This window comes from Fukomys damarensis, unplaced genomic scaffold, assembly GCF_012274545.1.
Source record: "Fukomys damarensis isolate Sample0158 unplaced genomic scaffold, DMR_v1.0_HiC HiC_scaffold_33, whole genome shotgun sequence".
Classification (NCBI taxonomy): Eukaryota; Metazoa; Chordata; class Mammalia; order Rodentia; family Bathyergidae; genus Fukomys; species Fukomys damarensis.
Window position 1 is genome coordinate 52,282,992 of NW_022900945.1, and position 20,031 is coordinate 52,303,022.

A 20,031-nucleotide genomic window follows, 5' to 3' on the forward strand; every position below is an offset into this window, starting at 1 on the left:
CTGTCCCTACTGCTCTCCCCATTTTCCTATACCTCCACCCACCGCTGGAACTCCTGCCATTGGCCTCCATGTCAGTTCCTGAGGAGGGAAGGAAGCCGGGGTGTGCTGTGGCCCTAGCGAGTAACCCTGGCTGTGTATCTTGTGTTGGTTCTTTCTCTGACTCTCTGCCCCTTTTCTTCTGTTTCCTTCTGTCATGCTTTCAGTTGCCCCTTTGTTCCCTTCTGACCCTGTTATTCTCAATTTGCGGGGGGTAACTAAAGATGGAATCCAGGAAGCAACAAGTTATATCACCCCCCCATCCTTTTTATTTTGTAGTGACTGTTTCGTTTGTTTGGTTGGTTTTTTTGGGGGGGTACCTGATATTGAACTTGGGACCTTGTTCTTGTGAACCAGGTGACAGCACCACTGAGCTAAATCCCTGGCCCAAGTCCTTTTTATTTTGAGATGTCTTGCTAGGTTGCTCAGGCTGGCCTCAAACTTGTGATCTTCCTGCCTCAGCCTCCCAAATAGCTGGGATTACATGTGTGGGCCACCATACCCAGCACCTCATATTCTTTTTCCCTTCTTTCTTCATTTACATATATGAAAGAAGAAAAGAACATTTTACTACCTTGTCCCCATCTGTTTATCGAGCTCTAGCTCTCGTACCATTCTGTCTCGTACAGGTCCAAGTGTGCCTGCCACCAGCTAACTATCCAAGCCACAGCCTGTACCCCGGGGGGCCAGATCAACCCTAACTCCGGCTACCAGTACAAGAGGCTCGAAGAGTGTTTACCTACAGGGTGAGTAGGCAGAGGGTGGGGGCACTTCAGAAACTGATGGGTGTGTTCTTATTTCCATCACAAATCTAACAGTTGGGACTAAACATAGAATACCCAAGTGAACATTTTATTAACCATAATTTATTTCTTGAATTTCCAGCATGTTTCTTGGGCGTTTCTTTAAATGAAGGCATAGAATGATTGAGCAGTGTATCATAATTTTCAGGCTGGGGATGTAGCTTAGTGGCACTGCACCTGCCTGGCAAGCACAAGATCCTGAGTTCAATTCCCAGGACAAAAAAAATATCTGTTGCAAAAAAGATGACCTTAATTTCATAGATGTATGAATATTCTAACACAGTGTGACTTACTCTAACAAGAGAAATATTTTCATGAAGAAGAAGTAGGCAGTGACCTGATTATATAGGGCTTTGTAATCTAGAAATGAAAAGTCAGAATTAAATTCCTGGTCCAAGAGGAAGCATTAGGTAAGTGACACCATCTGCCTTTTAATATTGCTCTGGTTCCCAGCCAGGTGTACAGTCCAGTACTCAAGAGTCTGGAAGATCACCACAAGTTTGAGGCCTACTGGGGCTACGTAGCTCAAGGCCATTCTGAACTACATAGTGAGACCCTGTCTCTTCATGGAGCGTAGGTCTTATGAATGCAAAGGCAGAATTTGGGCAGCGTGGTAGCATGTGCCAGTAATCCCACCTATCCAGGACTCTTAGCCCAAGTTCAAAGGTAGCCTGGGCAAGTAAGACTTGAAAGAAATAAAATAAAAATTTAAAAGGGCTAAAGATATATCTCAGTGGTACAGTGCCCCTGGGTTCAATTCGCAGTACCACTAAAATAAATAAAAAGAAAAACATCTAGGAGATAAATATAGGAATGCGCGCGAGAGAAAGGTAATGATGGCTAGGGTTTGTACCAGAATTGAGGGGGCAGTAGAAATGAAAGAGGAGCCAGGCATAGTGCCACACTCAGGAGGCTGAGGCAGGAGTGTTGGCGCAAGTTCAAAGCTACCCGGGGCTACATAATGAGTTCCAGACTAGCATGAACTGCATTATAAAACCCTGACTTAAAAACCAACAAACGAGCCAAAACAGCAACAAAAACAAAAGAATGAAAGAATTGAGCTGAACTGGCTATGGTGGCATGAACTTATAATTCTAGCACTCAGAGCATTCAAGTTCAGGCCCAGCCTGGGCTATTTAGCAACTGAGACCCTGCCTCAAAACAGAAAATGGGCTGGGGGTGTAGTTTGATGTGAAAGCCCTGGGTTCAATCCCCAGTACCAAGAAGAAGTGTAAGAGGACACATTTGGGATACATTAGGAGATTACAGAGCTGCAGACCTGATAAATGGACAATGAAGTTAGAGAGGAGAGTGGAAATCTTAAGTTCTTTGTGTGTCTGTTTTGACACAGAGTCCCACTGTGTAGTACGAATTGGCCTAGAACTCACTGTGGAGCCCAGGCTGGCCTTGCACTCACAGGCAGTCCTCCTCTCTCAGCCTCCTTAGTGCTGGGATTACAGGTATGGACCATCCATCATGCCCGGCCTTTAAGTTCATAGTGCTTATTTATTAAGCAATCCATATGTCAAGGCATTGAGATTTCTGGAGAAAAGTGAAACAAAGGCAGGACATAAAGATCTGGGAGTAATATTTAGAGCTTGGATGAGTTCAGCTTAAAATGTTCTAGAGGAAGGGGCCCAGGAGTAATCCCTGAGTGCCTTGCATTGAGATTGAGCAAAGAGGGTAGAGCCTGTGAAGCTGAAAAGACCGAGTCAGGAGAGAACTTTGACAGCGTGGAATGTAGCGTGGTGAGGGTGCACGTGCAGATGTGACCTAATAAAACTGATGCTTCAGACACAACCAACACAAGAGGGAAGGAGAAGGGTTCAGTGACCCTGAAACTTCCATCTTTGATGGTCTGTTTCCAGGTTGAAGAGTCACCTGGGCTGGGGTGTGTAGAGCCCTTGCTTAGCGTGTACAAGGCTGTGGGTTCGATCCCCAGCTCTCCAAAAACACCAGAGGGGAGACTCAGGCCCTACCATAATAAATACAGATCCTCACTAAGAGACACGATCATATGAGGGGTAGCTGAAATATATAGGGAATACAGTCGTGCCTCAGTTCACGATTTTGGAAAGAAGACCCCGATTGTGTTTGTGTGAGAAAGATGGCCACAGTTGTGTTTGTCTCCTGATGCTGAGTTTGCAAACAAAAACAAAATTTTGCCGAACACTTCTGTTTGTGAACCAAATTTTTTGCAAGCAAAAGCAAGAGGTACCACTGTATTTAAATTTTTAAAAATTTAATTCAGTAAATGACACAATGCTGGACCGGGGATTTAGCTCAGTGGTGCCGCTGCGTGCCTCACAAGTGCAAGGTCCTGAGTTCGATCCCTGGTACCAAAAAAAATACATTGTCATTCATCACTCTCCAATACTCCCCGTCACTTTGAACGTTCTTACTCCATTGCCCGCGTACCTTTGAGACATCTCTTGAAGTCCTCTTTCGACAGTGCTTCGTGAGTGTGGTCAGGAGGACAGTGAGTGCTGCTGCCGAGCGCCGTCCAGGGAAAGCGGGCTTGTGGGAACACGAGGAGGGTGTGTCCTCCTCCATCCTGTGCACAGCATCTGACGCTGTGGCTCTTCCCCAAAGTCTAAATGACCGTGAAACGTCAACATTTCTAATTGAGGCAGCCAGGACAGTGTGACTGAGGATTGAAGGAGAAGTCCAGAACCACTTCAGAGAGTGGCAAAACCAATCGAATAGGGCTGGGGGTGTATTTCACTGGTACTGCGCCTGCCTCGCAAGTCCTAGGTCCGGAGTTTGATCCCTGGTACTGAAAGAAAGAAAAAAAACAATAGGATAAATGTGTTTGAACCAAGGGGGAGGATTTTGAGGGGGGTCAATGGTCATGTTTCTTCTACTGTAGTCATTTTTTTTCATACCGGAGTTTGAACTCGGGACCTTGTGCTTGCAAGGCAGGCGGCAGCACCACTGAGCCAATCCCCGGCCCAGTGATTTGAATTTTTAAATTTAATTTAAATATTTACCACATCTTTCCTTCATACCCCATAAAAAGTCAGAATACAGGGCACAAAGAGAAAATCCCAAAATTCTAAACTGAGGCGAACGATGGCATGTTTGGGTAGGATAAAGACATACTTTAGAGTATATCAAAGGGTTTCATTATTCCCCTTTCCAGAAAGTTACTAGAAATGTTTAAGAAAGTGAGAGGGAAAGCCAAAAATAAGGCATGTGGGCCAAGAAGAAGACAGGGACACCCCAAGCGCTGTTTTGCCCTCTGTATGGGGTGGAGCCCAAGCTAGAGCAGCTCGGTGACTGCAGGAAACGCTGTGTCTGTGCATCTCCGGAGGAGGCCGCGGGCTCTGGGAAACGGGTGAATTTGTGGGACTACAGGGAAAGCCAGCAAAGGAAAACAGTACTAACTTCATTTGAGTTACTATTATCATTTATGTTTTATTTCTAAACAAAATTCTGGCGGCTCACACCTGTAATCCCAGCACTCGGAAGGCTAAGGTCGGAAGGTCACGAGTTCAAAGCCAGCCCGGACTACAGAGTGAGACCCAGTCTCAGAAGACCCAAAACAGGGTCAGGGACACAGCTCAGCTGCACAGCACCTGCCAGACAAGCACAAGGTCCTGAGTTCAATCCCTGGTACTGGGGAAAAGCAAAACAAAATTCTGAACCTTATATATATAATGTTTCGATTTAATAAGGCTGCTGTTTTAGTGTTCATTGTGTCTTTTTTTATGTGTTCAAGATGTTTTGTATATAAGTGTGTTTTGGGGTGGGGGTTCCCAGGCTAGAACCTAGGGCATCGCAAGTGATAGGCAAGCGCTCTGCCACTGTGCTGCACCCCCAGCCACAGAAAAATACTTTGAATAACCACAAGTATTATGTCCATTCTTTGCTTAAAAGTAGTAGCTTCTCCCTGCCCTTGGATTTTCTTCCAGCCTTACTGACCTTGGGTTATACAACACGGTGCTATCTGGCCCTTCCTACCTCTGCCCCACTGACGTGCTCCGGTGCCTGAGTGCAGTTCTCCCCTCTCTCCAACCCCTCCTGTGCCTGTGTGCGTGCTGCGCCGTCTCCTTGGCCCTTCCACTGTCCTTTGTGTGGCTGTCGCACTTAGCCTTGAGCACTCCGCTCTCATCTCGCCTCCTCAGAGAGACGTCCCTGGTCACCAGCACAGGCCATTTTCCTCACTTAATTCTCTCAGTGAGCACTACGTTTGTGTTCTTCTCATATGCGTACCCTTGTTCCCTCTTGTCCCATTTTCCTCTGAGGATGTAAGCTCCATGAGAGGGCCCGGTCTGTCTCCTGCCAACTTTCTCCTCGTCTTTCATGCACACAGCATCTGGCTCACACACTCACCGGAACGAATTTTGTGGGCTGAATGAATGATGCACAGTATAGTTACTCTAACAGTTCCATGTGGTGGTAGCGATTAGACCTGAGTTCCAGTCAGGTTCTGGCCCTTCCGAGCTGCTTTTGCTTTATCAGCTGTAAGCAGAGGATGTTAACACAAACGGTACTCCCCTCCTTCCCAGCAGAGCTTGGGGAACCTCTGTTTCCTTATCTGATGCTGATTAAATGATACAGTCAGTTTCTCAAAATTCATTGAGCTATACTGGTTTGTTTCTTGTCTTGTGGGTTTTGAGACAAGGTTTTACTAGCTCAGACTGCCCTCAAACTCATGATTTTCCTGCCTTAGCTTCCCAAGTGGTTGGATTAAGGCACATGCAGTTACACTTGGCAGAGAAATAGTCTTAAATGTGTATTTGCCCTTATGTATGTATCACACTTCTGTTACTTTTTTTTTTTTTTTTTTTGGTACCAAGGGTCAAACTCAGGATCTTGCACTTGTGAGGCAGGCAAGGTGCCACTAAGCTAAATTCCCTGGCCCTAGTTACTCTTTCTAAAGTTTAAAAACAAAAACTAGGTGCAGTGGCACATAACTGTAATCCTAGCAACATGGGAAGCCGAGGCAGGAGAAACAAGTTTGAAGGCAGCCTGGGGAACTTAGTGAGACTATACTAAAAAATAAAATAGAAAGGGCTGGGGGATATAGCTTAGTGGAAGAGTGTTTGCCTAGCATACAGGAGGCGCTGAGTTTAATCCCCAGTGCCACACACAGAAAAAAGAAAGTTAAAGAATAAAATTTTGAAGGATTGCTTTGAATATGGGTTAAAAAAATGTGTATAAAACATTTACATAATGCATGCAGGTCAGGGTGGTGCACGCTTATAAGCCAGCACTCAGGAGGCTGAGGCAGGAGATCACTGTGAGTTCAAGACCAGCCTGGGCTACATAGACTATCTCAAATAAACAAAAACTTTAAGTTCGTAAATTGAGAATATGAGTTCTTTGAGGGTAAATATCATGACCTTTTTTATAACTGTGCTCCTGGTGTCTAAACAACTCTTGCTATCTAATGTTTACCGAATGAAAAAAAGTCAACTTTATCCAAAAAGAAACCTCAGAAAAATTCGTGCCGGTCCGTGTGCCTCTACTTACTTCCAGCCTCTGCTGTACTGGCGTCCGCTCTTCTCCCTGGCCTTCGGTGTTTCCTGCCCGCGTGCACTGTGCACGAATACGCACAGTGGCTCTGCTCAGCTGTTCTCCGGGTGTTCGGCCCTCTGGCATCTTCCACTGTGTACTCTTTCCTGTGAAAATCATCCTTCCCTCTTCACAAGTGCTTCCCTGGGAGAGCATTAAATGAATGGAAGACCATAGACAGTTCTGCAAATCCACTCACTCAGATCACCGCCTCATTTTCAGTCTGCATCACATTTCATGGCTTTCTAGTGCTTCACTGACCTTGTCATGATTTATTGTATTCCGCCTTCTTCCAGGGTCTATGAGTGTAACAAACGCTGCAAATGTGACCCAAACATGTGCACCAACCGGCTGGTACAGCATGGACTCCAGGTCCGGCTACAGCTGTTCAAGACCCAGAACAAAGGCTGGGGCATCCGCTGCCTGGATGACATTGCCAAAGGCTCTTTTGTGTGTATTTATGCAGGTTGGTGCTGGAGTAAGGGTTGGGATGTGGTGGGGGATTGAATTGGCAACAACTTGAATATAAGAATAAAGTGCTTCATGGCTGACGAGTTTGTGTAGCTCATTAGAGCACATGTGTAGTAAGAAGCTCTGGGGTTCAGTTCCCATACCACCAAGTTTGAAAAAGAACAATGTGCTTGAAGTTTGAACTGGAAGTAGAGGAGTCGGGGCTTCCTCCCTGCATAACTTGGTGACTGAGGTGCCCAGTGGGACAAGTGCTGCATGTGGACAGCAATGAAAAGGGGAAACAATTGGCAACACTGCTTTTTGAGAGGAGACCGTACGTGGTGAGTTCCTGTCATTTACTCAGAGATCCTTTTTTTTTTTTTTTTTCCTATTTTCATTTGCTTGCGGTACTGGGGATCGAACTCAGGACCTTGCACTTACAAGGCAGGCGGCAGTACCACTGAGCTAAATCCCTGGCCAGTCCTTTGTTTTTGAGACAGGTCTCACTATGCAGTTCAGCTTGGCCTTGAACTCACCATGCAGCCCAGGCTGGCTTTGAGCTCACGGTGATCCACAAGTTCTACCCAGCCCGGCTCCACCCAGAAATCTTAGCCAAATTGAGAACGCTCTTACAGAGGAAAAAACGGAAAGGCAAAGGAGCAGAATTACAAAAGCACAATAAGCCCGCTTCCACTCATAGTTCAGACGCGAGGTGACGCCATCAGAGGGAGAAAGGAGAGAGTGGTTGTAGGGTTTTTGAATCTGTGCCAGTGTATGGAGTGTTGATGACCCTTCTAAAAATTCCCCATAACTATGGAAGGTTTTTAATTCTCTTCTCAGGCAAAATCCTTACAGATGACTTTGCAGACAAGGAGGGCCTGGAAATGGGGGATGAGTACTTCGCAAACCTGGACCATATCGAGAGTGTGGAGAACTTCAAGGAAGGGTATGAGAGTGATGTCCCCTGTTCCTCTGACAGCAGTGGCGTAGACTTGAAGGACCAGGAAGATGGCAACAGTGGTACAGAGGACGCGGAAGAGTCCAATGATGATAGCTCAGATGATAACTTCTGTAAGGACGAGGACTTTAGCACCAGCTCGGTGTGGCGCAGCTACGCTACCCGGAGACAGACCCGGGGCCAGAAGGAGAACGGGCTGTCTGAGATGGCTTCCAAGGACTCCCGTCCCCCAGACCTCGGCCCCCCACACATTCCTCTTCCTCCCTCAGTCCCTGCCGCCGGGGGCTGCAATCCACCTTCCTCCGAAGAGACACCCAAGAACAAGGTGGCCTCCTGGTTGAGTTGCAATAGTGTCAGTGAAAGTGGCTTCGCTGACTCCAACAGCCACTCTTCCTTCAAGACTAATGAGGGAGGAGAGGGCCGGGCCGCAGGAGGCCGCGGGGAGGCCGAGAAGACCTCTACCTCGGGCCTGGGAATCAAGAATGAAGGAGACAGCAAGCAGGCTAAGAAGGAGGTACGCAGTGCCTGTTAAGTTTGGTGCAGTAACGAATTCAGTGTCGTCCCACGAGTGTTTGCATGTAGATTGTTTACACGACAGAGTTTTCTGTGGCGACTTGATTCGCTTCCACCTCAACCCAGTACATTGCTAGCATTTAAAGAAACAAATTACTTTAGGATTCACTTGCTAGGGAAGGGTGAGTATCTGATTGGTTCCATAGTGAATGATTTATAAGTTTGTGTGTTTAATGATGTTTCAAGTTGTCTATGTCATTGTTGGCTTTTACTTTTTTTGGTATGAGGTCAAACTTGGGATCTTGCATATGTGAGGCAGGCAGCGGAACAACTAAGTTAAATCCCCATCTTTTGGCTTTTGCTTTTAAAAAGCGAAGCATGGTAACCCGTGCCTGTAATAGCAGTACTCAGGAGGCTGAGACAGGACTACTGTGAGTTCAAGGCCAACCTGGACTACACAGAGAGACCCTGCCTCAAAAAACAGCGGGGGGCCGGGATTTAGCTCAGTGGTTCTGCTGCCTGCCTCACAAGCACAAAGTCCCCAGTTCGATCTACCCACCCCCCCAAAAAAATAACAGGAAAAAAAAGGGGAGGAAGGGAAACAAGAATTGGTTTTAAGGTGGGTGTGGTGGTACATACCTATAATCTCAACACTCAGAGGCTGAGGCAGGAGGATCACAGCCTGGGAAACTTAGCTACTTAGGAGACCCTGTCTCAAAATTTAAAGGCAGGGATGAGGGCAAGGCTGGGGATATAGCTCAGAATGAAGAGACTGTGTTTGCTCCCCCAGTGCAACAACAAAAAGATTTCAAAGCTGGGTGCAGTGGTGTGCACTTGTAGTCCTAGCAACACTGGGGGCCAGTGGGAGGATGGGGGAAGAGTTCCAGCAAGAAGATTGCTTGAGCCCACAGATTTGACGCCAACCCAGGTAACCCAGCAAGGGCCTCTTCCAAAATGGAACAAACCTGACTCCAAGTTTACCTCTGATGTTTACAGGTGGCCACACTGGGTCCTGGGCCCTGTAAGACTGTGCTCAGAAAGAGTTAAGGTCCCTGGCTGGATTTTATAGAATGTGCCTGTTCCACTGAGTCCCAGGGTGCTTCCTGACACCATCCAACTTTAGGTAGTGAACCTCCTACTGGCGAAGGATACATTGGAGGCATTTGAAATAAAGTCTGATTATTAAGATGCGTTACAGTGGACAGCGAAAGCATTTAATGCTTTACTTGCTCTTTCCTAGGACCCCGATGACCGAAACAAGACGTCAGTGTAAGTGCTTTTCCTTTTGTGGGGGTTATTGAGACAGGGTCTCACTATGTCGTTGAGACTGACCTGGAACTCACTATGTAGCCCAGGCTGGTCTCGAACTCACAGTGATCCTCCTGCCTCAGCCTCCCGAGCTCTGGGATTATAGGCGTGTGCCACCACATCTGGCAGTGCTTTCCCTTTTGAGCTATTTCCAAATCTGCCTTTTCTCAAGCCTATGAAAGAGTAGGAAGCTGGGCAAGGTGGCACATGTAATCTAGCACTTGGGAGTCTGAGGCCAGCCTGGACTATATATTGAAACCTAATCTCAAAAAGTCCCAGGGGCTAGGGATTTAACTCAGTGGTTAAATCCCTAGCTGCCCCCTACCTCGCAAACACAAGGACCCGAGTTCAATCCCCGGTACCAAAAAAAAAAAAAAAGCCAAGAAATAGCCAGTAACCTGGCTTCCTCTCATTCCTTCTCCTCCCGTTAGTGTTACTGAAAGCTCTCGGAATTACGGTTACAACCCTTCTCCAGTGAAGCCTGAAGGGCTTCGCCGTCCACCTAGCAAGACAAGTATGCATCAGAGCCGGCGACTCCTGGCCGCTGCACAGTCCAACCCTGACGTAAGCGCCTTCTTAAGCTGCATCTCACTTCTCTCTCTCTCCTGTTTAGAATCCAAGCCCAGGACCTGGACTGGTCTCACCTCGAGTCCTTTGCTATGATTACTGTTAAGTCTCTTCCTGCTTCTTTGGCCTTGACTTCCTCCTGCCTCGTTCTCGTTCATCTCACCTTCCTCTCACCGCTCCTGGCCCCTTCTGCCGAACCCCAGGTAAAAGCAAAGACGTGAAGGGGCCTCTGCACTTACTCCTGCCCTTCTTGCCCTCTGCTTCCCCAGGACGTCCTGACACTGTCCAGCAGCACGGAGAGTGAGGGGGAAAGTGGGACCAGTCGGAAGCCCACTGCTGGTCAGACTTCAGCCACAGCAGTTGACAGTGACGACATCCAGACCATTTCTTCTGGCTCTGAAGGGGATGACTTTGAGGACAAGAAGAACATGTCTGGTAGTTTGGGAAAGTTTGGGGAGTGGTAGGAAGCGGCAGGAAAGTAGGCAGGGAGTATTTTTTAAAGTATGCTAAACAAGTGGGGTGGGAGGGTTCCAGATTCTAAGAGTGGGAGCGTTTCTGGGAGGCCCTGAGCTAAACTGCTGACTTTTAATCTTGTTTGACCTGTCCCGGTCTCTTCTTTCCGTTCCTTACCCTTTGCCCGGCCCTCTGATCCTGCTTGGAAAAACTGCCCCTTAGGGTCTTTGCCTGAGACTTGACTTGGTGGCATTCTCAGTCTGCAGTGTGCGGGGTGAGAATGGTGGAACAGTATCTGACCCCATTGGATCCTTTCCTGTCCAGGTCCAATGAAGCGCCAAGTGGCAGTGAAATCAACCCGAGGCTTTGCTCTTAAATCAACCCATGGCATTGCCATTAAATCAACCAACATGGCCTCTGTGGACAAGGGGGAGAGTGCGCCTGTCCGTAAGAACACGCGCCAGTTCTACGATGGTGAGGAGTCCTGCTACATCATCGATGCCAAGCTGGAAGGCAACCTGGGCCGCTACCTCAATGTGAGACTCTCTTCCCCTCCCCTAGATGTTGGATTAACCCATTTCTTCTAATGCCCTATAGAAACTTTTTCCTTCTTACAAATTGATTTCAAAAGATCTTGAAAGCCAGGCAGTAGTGGCACACGCCTGTAATCCCAGCACTTGGGAGGCTGAGGCAGGAGGATCACCACAAGTTCAGGGCCATCTTGGGCCAGTGAGTTCAAGGCCAGCATGAACTATAGAGCAAAACCCCGTCTCAAAAAATAAAACAAAATGAATAAACAGAAAATAGGTCTTGAGTAGCTTTCTTCCAAAACATCTTAATATGGCGAGGGTCAGATGCCATGATTTTCTTCCAGTTCTGGCTCCATGATGCCAAATTCTGTATACCTGGTTCTGATTCATTGTCCTTAAATTTACAGCACAGCTGCAGCCCCAACCTGTTTGTCCAGAATGTCTTCGTGGACACCCATGATCTTCGCTTCCCTTGGGTAGCCTTCTTTGCCAGCAAGTAAGAGGGACTCGGGAGAGGGGACTACTGGGGCTGCAGGGAGGGGCCACTGAAGTTCTGAATTCACCTGTGCGCTGTGACCCCGCCACCTGTGGTGTCGGCTGCCTTCACACCACGTCCTTTTCTCCTCTTTAGGAGGATCCGGGCTGGGACTGAGCTTACTTGGGACTACAACTACGAGGTGGGCAGCGTGGAGGGCAAGGAGCTGCTGTGCTGCTGTGGGGCCATCGAGTGCAGAGGCCGTCTGCTCTAGAGCAGCCTTTCCTCACCCCAGAACCCTCCGACAACTCTCCTGTCCTCAGGAACTGGGTCTTCCCGACTGCTGAACTCTGCCCCAAGTCTCTGGTCCAGCTTCCCCCTCCCCCCCGCTCCTAGTACACAAAAGTGGGGGTTCTGGATCCAGAGATCTCTTCCATGTGGTGCTAGCTGGCAGAGTCCCTTCCTGACTTCCTATGGCACTGGGGCGGGGCGAGACGACCACCCTCAGCCAGGCCTGACGTCCTCCCGTGCCGCGTCTGTTCCACTGTTCACCCTGCTAGGAGACTTTACTCTCGGATCGGGGCTAGGTATCTACTATCTCTGGTTTGTATTATTTCATGCAAGAATTTTAACACAGTATAACTAAGATTGCTATCTGATTTCTCCTCAGTCCCCACACTCCTGTTCTCCATACGTTCAGTGAGAGAGTTGTTCTCCCCCGCATCCTCCCAAATAGGCAGCTGTCATAAATCTTGTACCTTCTCTACTTGTTTTTTTCTTGCCATGTGAATCTTAAAAAGAAAATGTTACATAACTGCGAGGAAGGCATAAGAAAGACTATCTTAGTTTATTTAGTTGATCCCCTTTCTCAGTTCCTAATAGTCTGATACCTGTTGACATGTTTTATTTAATCTTTAATATATTTTCATTAAAAAAAAACTTTTAACAGTACATTTTTGTCAGAAATGGTCCCTCTGCTGAAATGCCAGGTGCCAGATGTAATTCTGGCTTTAAAATTGAAACCCCGAATGTTTAATAAATAAAAATTACAACTAGTTGCCATTCTAACCCAAACCAGCTAGACCAGCTGAAGAAGGGAAGCAGTAAGATCTTGGACGCGGGGCACAGGGACGGCTGGCAGGGATATAACACAAAGGCCACTGAGCCGGCCCCACTCAGTCCCCAGTTTTTGGCAGAGGTAGGATAAGGGTCATGTGCACCTTCCCACACTCAGTTCACTTGTGTCTCTGGAGGGAAAGAGTTCAGAGTGACTCAGCTTTGGTTTCTGGCCCAAGTTAGCTTAGAAAGGTGATCCTTGGTCCAGCTTTGGCAGAATTAGGCCCACAGATCAGACTAAGGCACAACCCCGGCGCTTCTGAAGGCCAAGGAGTCGAAAGGCAAACAGGGCGGAATCCTCAAGAGTCAGGAATGAGTTGTGACTCTACCCCACAGCTGAGGAAGGGGCTTAAAAGCAATAGAAAGGATTATGGGGAGGACAGAGAGGAAAGTAAGACCGTCCTCCCTCTAGCAGAGGATATAACCAACCTCCTCTTCACCCAGGGACAGGCTGGTTAGAACTTGGTTTAAAGGCAGCTGGATGACAAAGAAGAAAGGGAATGCAGAAGTCTCTTCTGCCCTTCTCCTTTTTCCCCGGGGCTTAAGTGACCCTCTGGGTAAGGGTGGCTCATTCCTTGGCTTTACGCATTCGTCTGGGAGGCAGCCGGGCAGCGCTCAGTCATTCTTACGGTGGTGGTTATTGAGGACCAGGTGGCCGTTGGCGAGGGGCCGGCTCTTTGCTCCTCCCCCAGCTATAGCCTCTTCCCCCTCAGAGCTCTCTGTTTCCTCCCGGTCACTTCGTTCATCTTCTACCACCTGGGGACGGGATAAGAAGGGTTCTGTGATGGCCTCACACTCCGCAGATAGCCCCCCTCTGGGAGCTCGTTCCCACACCCAGGGCCCTGCCGGGTCACTGCAATGACAAGGAATTTAGGGAGGTCTAGAGTTAGCAGGAGTAGAATGGGGGCCGAGCTCTCACCTTTCCAGTTATGAACTTGTGGGCCATGCGCAAAATGAGGTAAGCCCAGAAGATGTGCAGTGCCTGAAGCACTCCCATCATGGCATTGAAGAAGTAGTAGCCGAAGAAGGCTGGGTAGATCTCCAGTGGGTACACCAGGGTGCAGTGCAGGATCCTGGGGGTCGGGGGAGATGGTTGTCGACACTGAGCGGGGAAAGGCGATGCCTGAGTTCTTGAGAACAAGGACAGCTGACCACATACTCACCAGAAGGGCAAGATGACCAGTCGAGTGATGATGAAAACAACGGCAAAGACGATGAAGATGTTGTTGCAGGTGTTTTTCCAGCCCGCGTAGTTGAACATCTTGGCTGACTATAAACAGCCCCATCCATCATCCTGGGCCCCCGACTCCCAGGTACCCCCCCCACACCCCACACTGGGGCCCCAGGATTGTCCCTGTCTCCCTCGCCCCCAAGAAAGGGTACACGGACACGAGGACCTGCACTGCGGCCTCTAGTCTGAAGGAGCCTAACCTCCAGCAAGTAGTCTGAGGAGTCGTGCAGAGCCATGATGAGAGTCCCTGCACGGATGTAGTTAGCAAACCAGGAGAAGCTGATGAGGATGATGGTGGCCACGTGGTGGATGATCTGTTCCTTGAAGTCCTGCAAAGACGCAGGCTCCAGGGAACTCTGCCCGCTGCTCAGCACCCCGTTTCCAGCACACACACCCCATATCCCAACACATCTGGCCAAAGCTGCAAGACTCAGAGAAGCTAGTACACCCCAGGACCTCACTGGGCTCCCCTGCCCTGGACAAGGTCTCACTGCGCAGTCCAGGCCAGCTCTGAGTTTCGTTGGTGGCCCAGGCTGCCTCACGATGCTCCTGCCTCGGCCTTCTCAATGCCATGTACACCACATCCACCTCCTCTTGGGCCTGACTGTGCAGCCCTTCACCTACCTTTCGCTTGACATCAGAGGCGATGCTGAAGAGCAGAGACATGTAGAAGGAAAGTTCGATCGTGTAGTACCAGTACTGGGAAGGGATGGTGCTCTGGGAGAGGAGAGGGAGATAAGAGACGCAGAGCAAGAGCCCCAGGGGCTCCTGCTCCAAGCCCAGCTCCCCAGCCCTGAGCGCCCTGTTCCTTGATTAATTCCTCTACCGTGTGTCCACCGTGTGCCCTCTTCGCAAGGCTGCGGGCTGCAGCCACCCCACAGCAGGCCCCATGTCATACCTGTATGGGATATCCCTCCCAGACTTTCTTCAGGTCATAGAACCAGGGTTTCTGCATTGAGATGAAGAAAGCTTAAAAGAGGGAAGACCCACTCTGGTCTCTCTCCCACTTCCCAGAATCCCACTCACATCCACAATGACGGCCATGCCAGCAACAAAAGCAACCAGGTAAAATGTGAATCTCCAGCTGGAAGAAGCAGCACAGGGTTAGGTGGGAGGGCAGCACGGCCCCCAGCAGTCCCCACATGCTCTGGAGGGACTGAGCCCCTCCTCACCTCTTACACGGCCACAGTCCCCCTCCCAGCAAGTCCCCCTAGACTTTCCACTGCACCACTTCCCCCACCTGGCTTCTCGAAACTTCTTGAGGAGGCTTGGCCGGTCTTGGTTGCGGCGGCGGCGGAACCAGCGCTCTACCTGGCGGCCAGAGATCCCGCTCTGCTGAGCCAAAAGCTCAATCTCCACCTGGGTATAGTGGGAACCGAATTTCAGCCCCTGGCCCAGCAGGGCCCCCTTTCCCTTCCCCTCAGAACCGAGTGGCTCCCAGGGCCAGAGCATCACGCACGGCAATACCTGCTTGGGCTGCTTGCCGCTGGTCAGGTAGAAATGTTCTAAGGTGGCATTGGGAGGCGCTCGCAGCCGAGCTTTCTCCTTTACATTCAGGAGGGCAGCCAGTGGTGTAGCCACGTAACTGGGGAAGAACAGGAGGGAGCGGTGTCTGGCTCTCTCGCAGCACTCCTAGCCCCTAAGCTGGGAGGGAGTAGGAGGCTGCAAGCTTGGGCAGCTGTACTCTGGCCTCAGTTTCCCCAGTTTCCTGGCAACTCCCTTCCCTGAGCCTCTGGAGCTGCCCAGAGCTGACAAGGCTGCCTGTGTTTCCCAGTGGCCAGGCGGGGCGGTGGGCAGAGGGTGAGAACAAGCAGCGATTGAAAGAAAGGGCCTGGGCATGCTGAGCCCTCAGAAAGACAACACTGCCCTGGGGTGGGTGACACAGCGGGCAGGGACCGAGAAGCTGGAACACCAGGGTCCAGAGCTAACTACACAGCAAGAGACAATCTTGAGGCCCACGGGGCTGCGAGACTGGCAGCTTGGGCAGGTGTGAAGGTGGGCTCCTGTGCTCACAGCTCAAAGAAGTATCGGACAATGAGGAAGAACAGGGCCAGGGGCAGCGTGACGTAGAGGTCGGAGGCTTTGGCGTAGACTCGTCCATCCCGGTCTTCGAGATCAGCCCAGGTCAGGTTCACAGGCAGCCACAGCCGTTCCCACCAGAAGTAATCATACAGGGTCTGCAGCATCCTAATGAGCAGGGGAAGGGGGAGTTGTCAGCAAGGCTGCTGTGAGGGAAGAGGGATGAACCCTGCCCTGTGTACCAAGGAGTGGAGGCGGCAAGCGACAGCGCTGGAGTCCGGTCCCAGCGACGCGGCCTCGGGAAATCCGCTTCTTCATCCGTAGGAAGGTGGCTTCCAGTTTTAACATTTAATGCTTGTGACAACCTCTTGATGATGCTGACACCCAGAAGTCCTGATTCCCCCTTGGGTTCTTCCCGTGGCTTTTCTATCCCAACCTGGAGGACAGGCAGGACCTGGCCTGGGAAGCTGTAGCCAATCTGAGTAAAGCCAGCACCGCCCTCCTTTCACCTACTGTCAGGTCCACCCTCAGCTGGAAGCCTCCGTGGCAGGGGCAGGGCAGAAGGAGAGCCCCATACATCACAGGGTTGGCCCAGAGCTTCCCCTCTCCCCTGCAACCCTTCTGGGTGGCAGATTCCTAGGCCAGGAAAGCAAAGTACGTCCTCAAAGTATGCTGAGCTCCAGGTGGTCAGTGAGCATCAAACAACTGCATAAAGTGGACAGCCACAGGCCAGGCCATCTGTCCCTGCCAGTAAGGCAGACAGATCCTACGTTCAAAACAAAAGTGAAGGCCTAGAGTCAGGGAGCGAGGACAGGGAATCCAGGCAGCAGACTAAGACACATAACAGCTGTGTGTGCGTGCATGTGCGTGTGCGTGTGCGTGTGCGCACTGGGGGATGAACCAGGCCTTCACACATGCTACACAAGCACTCTTCTACCACTGAACTACATCCTCAGGCTCATCCAGAATAGAAACCACGCACAAGTCTGCAAGGTAACACTAGTCCACATGGCAAACACTCCTCAGCCCTGCTGCTGGACACTTTCCTGCCCTGCCCCAGTGAAACAGAAGCAGTGGCAGTGACCATGCGGACACCCAAATGAGAGGCGACGGTGTGTGGCCTGCGGGGGACAGCAGGTGTGTGGAGTTGAGAAAAGCAGCAGGATGGCCCTGTACAGCTGTGAGGCTGGGTCCATGCCTGGCAGCACCAGGGCTTGGCAGCGACAGCCTGGGTAGTCTTTGCCCCTCAAGCTCCTCCCAGAACAGTGACGGGTTCAGACTGGGCTTGTGACAGAAGGGAGGCGGCCCCCTCCCAGCCCGCGAGGAAAGGGGAGATTGCTGTCCACTGTGAGGAGGGTTGAACCCTCGGCCCACAGCTGAGCTGGGTGGCTCCACCCCCAGCCACCACAGAACCACTTGCGAAATCCCTCCAGCCTGTCAGTATTCCAAGCGCAAGGACTTTACCCTCTTGTCCCCACTCCTGGTCGCTGCTCTCTTGGATGAAATCAGAGGTCAGCGGTGACAATAAAGGAGATTTGGTTCCAGCTTCCCCCTCTCCTGCCCCAAATCACTCACACACACACACACACACACACACACACACACACACACATTCCAGACCTCAAGCACAGGAGGGCACTGCCCCTTCCCGATCCCCCTTAGCCAGAATAAATATTTAATTAGTTAAAGAGATGGAAGTATTTTGAACTGAACAAAATCAAATATAATTGCACATAGTGGAACTTTCCACACACACACACTTTTCCCAGAGAAGAATAAAGTCTAATAGAGAAGGGATGAGGGTAGAACCCTAGATGTCTCTGCGCACCTCCCACTCCTTTCCCACCCCTTTTCTTTTTGCTTGCCCTGATTGGAAGTGGGGGCTGTACCTGACCCAGCCATCCCACTGCTGTCCTTTGGGGCCAGTGAGGTCTAATGCCAAGGGTACAGGAAGGTGTGGACTCTGGACTCCACCCCATTCTGGGCGGAGGAAACTGGCAGAGACGCTTCTCTTGTCAAGAGGCATTTGGTGGGGTAAAGGATTCAGAGAGATGACTAGGGCTCTGGAGGGGTGGAGCCAGGAATGTCTTGTCCCCATCTTATGCTTACAAATGAAGTGTGGGGTTAGGGAGGCAGGCAGAACAGGTGTCAGGGACAATTAAGGACAAGCATCTGGACAGTGCACCTTCTATCCCTCCCACTTCAAGCAGTCAGGGTGAAGACAAACATGTGAGAGAGCACGGTGTGTAAGGTGCAGACACAGACCTGGGTTTCGGCCTCGCTGGGACCACTGCCCTCTTCTCTGTCCTGGACTCTGTTAGCAGAGGCACCAGACTGGCCAAGCCAGGACTTCCAACAGGGGGAAAAGGGTACCAACTGGACTCCAGCCGCCTTACCTTACATGTCCCCCGGAACTCACGGTAGCCCTGGCAGTGTCCTGGCACCAACACACCAAGCCAAACAGAGGAGCCCATAAGGCGGAGGCAGGGAGGAGAGAAGGTGATGCGCACACAAGTAGGAAGCCAGCTTTCCTGCCCGTCTGCAGGGTAGATACTTGATTTCCTCGCAGAGAAAAATCACATCTACACTTTTCCACTCAGAAACTATGCTTCCATACCAGGCCTGGTGGAACACACCTATAATCCCAGCACTTGGGAGGCTGAGGCAGGAGGATCACTGCAAGGTCAAAGGTCACTACAGTGAGTCCATCTCCCAAAAGACAACACCGACTTTACACTCCCATACACATGCGAAGAGATGGCACGCACACCTGCCTGAGAGTCACAGCACCCCTTTGTAAGGCAAGGCTGGAGAGGGAGCAGAAGAGCAGGGATTTCATGAGCACTGGATTACCAGGAATTTGAACAGGACCTGTCCAGCCTTAATCTCTGGCCTAGCTCTGACTGACCCTCCCCAAGACCCTCCTGGGTGGGTAACATGAGGCAGGCACCCACCAGGAACTTACAGACTCAGGGACAAGGAGGGGAGAAGTCAGCCTGGGCAGAAAGCACACTCACAGGCCCCTGTGGAAAGAGCCCTCCCAGCTTGGAGTCCGGAGAACAACTGAGGAAAATGAAAAGGGGCCAAAAGGGCAGTGAAAGAGAGGCTCCCAGCTTCCCGACTTCCACTGAAGCTTGGGAAACGATAAAAGGGAGAAAGCAGGGCCCCTAGACCACCTCCCTCATCGAAAAGTGTCTCTTCGGGAAACCTGAGAAGAGGTGTCACTGCCCCGGGCTGCAGCACAAGCCCCAGGATTTGGGTCAGATTCTGGGGAAGATGGGGGCAGGAGCAAGAAACTGGTGCTCAGGCCTCGCCAGGCCTACTGCTCGTCCTCAAAGGCCACCAAAGGCTCCCACACAGCCTAACGCTGGCTGAGCCACAGCCTCTGGCCAGGGAGAGGTCAGAGGTGCAGAGTTAACGGGGTGCTGACCCCTGGGCGCACAGCCAGCTTGTTGCACTGGTCGGAGGCCCCGTGGAGGGTGAGGTGCGGGGTGCCAGGGCGACAAGGATCTTTCTCTGCTCGGGGAGCATCCGTGCAGATCGCTGTGGGGTCAGGTCGGGACTCGGGGGCAAGTCCTGCCACGTAAGGGCGGCATCACAAGTGCAGTCGGGCACTCACTCCGCACAGGAGGGACCCCCGGGGACCTGCTCCGACGCGGCTGGCCACCTGACAGGCCTCGCCCGAGAGGGCGCCCTCCTCCCTCAGGGTCCCCAGAACCCCTTCCTTACCCCACGGCCCAACTCAGGGGACACAGACCAGGCTTCGATGACAAACAAGGAACTTGGCCCGGGAGATTAAAAACCCCCAAGCGCAGGCCACGGATCCCGGTCCACACCTGTAGTTAATCCACCCACCAGCCAGACAGCCTCTGGCAGTGCTGGAAAATAGCTACCCCTGGCCAAGAAAACCAGCTTCTCCGGGCGCTCACGCACCCGTAACGGAGTGGGACCCCGGCGGGCCGGGCCGGCGCCCTCCTTCCTGTTTCTCGCTCACACATGGACGCTCCGACCTCGGGCGGGTGGGCACCGGGCCGCAGCCAGGCCACAGCGGG

General features: G+C 51.0%; 2 protein-coding genes across 5 annotated transcripts in view; one reads left to right on the forward strand and one right to left on the reverse strand.

Annotated features, from left to right (window-relative positions):
- Setdb1 (SET domain bifurcated histone lysine methyltransferase 1) overlaps positions 1-12,557 on the forward strand; it is a 36,217-nt gene extending 23,660 nt beyond the window's left edge. For all 4 annotated transcript variants that reach the window (XM_010616442.2, XM_010616446.2, XM_010616443.2 and 1 more), the window contains exons 14-22: positions 666-782; positions 6,656-6,825; positions 7,650-8,281; positions 9,521-9,549; positions 10,020-10,152; positions 10,425-10,590; positions 10,933-11,144; positions 11,546-11,634; positions 11,770-12,557. In XM_010616442.2, the coding sequence (XP_010614744.1) occupies positions 666-782; positions 6,656-6,825; positions 7,650-8,281; positions 9,521-9,549; positions 10,020-10,152; positions 10,425-10,590; positions 10,933-11,144; positions 11,546-11,634; positions 11,770-11,887 (1,666 nt within the window). In that variant the 3' untranslated portion in view covers positions 11,888-12,557. The remainder of the gene's footprint in view (positions 1-665; positions 783-6,655; positions 6,826-7,649; positions 8,282-9,520; positions 9,550-10,019; positions 10,153-10,424; positions 10,591-10,932; positions 11,145-11,545; positions 11,635-11,769) is intronic.
- Positions 12,558-13,300: 743 nt separating this feature from the next.
- Positions 13,301-20,031, reverse strand: part of Cers2 (ceramide synthase 2) — an 8,052-nt gene continuing 1,321 nt past the window's right edge. Inside the window, exons 2-11 of the mRNA XM_010616441.3 lie at positions 15,974-16,147; positions 15,428-15,545; positions 15,201-15,319; positions 14,987-15,044; positions 14,859-14,909; positions 14,585-14,677; positions 14,161-14,289; positions 13,893-13,999; positions 13,649-13,802; positions 13,301-13,485 (exon numbers count right to left, since the gene is read on the reverse strand). Of these exons, the coding sequence (XP_010614743.1) occupies positions 13,345-13,485; positions 13,649-13,802; positions 13,893-13,999; positions 14,161-14,289; positions 14,585-14,677; positions 14,859-14,909; positions 14,987-15,044; positions 15,201-15,319; positions 15,428-15,545; positions 15,974-16,146 (1,143 nt within the window). The 5' untranslated portion in view covers position 16,147 and the 3' untranslated portion in view covers positions 13,301-13,344. The remainder of the gene's footprint in view (positions 13,486-13,648; positions 13,803-13,892; positions 14,000-14,160; positions 14,290-14,584; positions 14,678-14,858; positions 14,910-14,986; positions 15,045-15,200; positions 15,320-15,427; positions 15,546-15,973; positions 16,148-20,031) is intronic.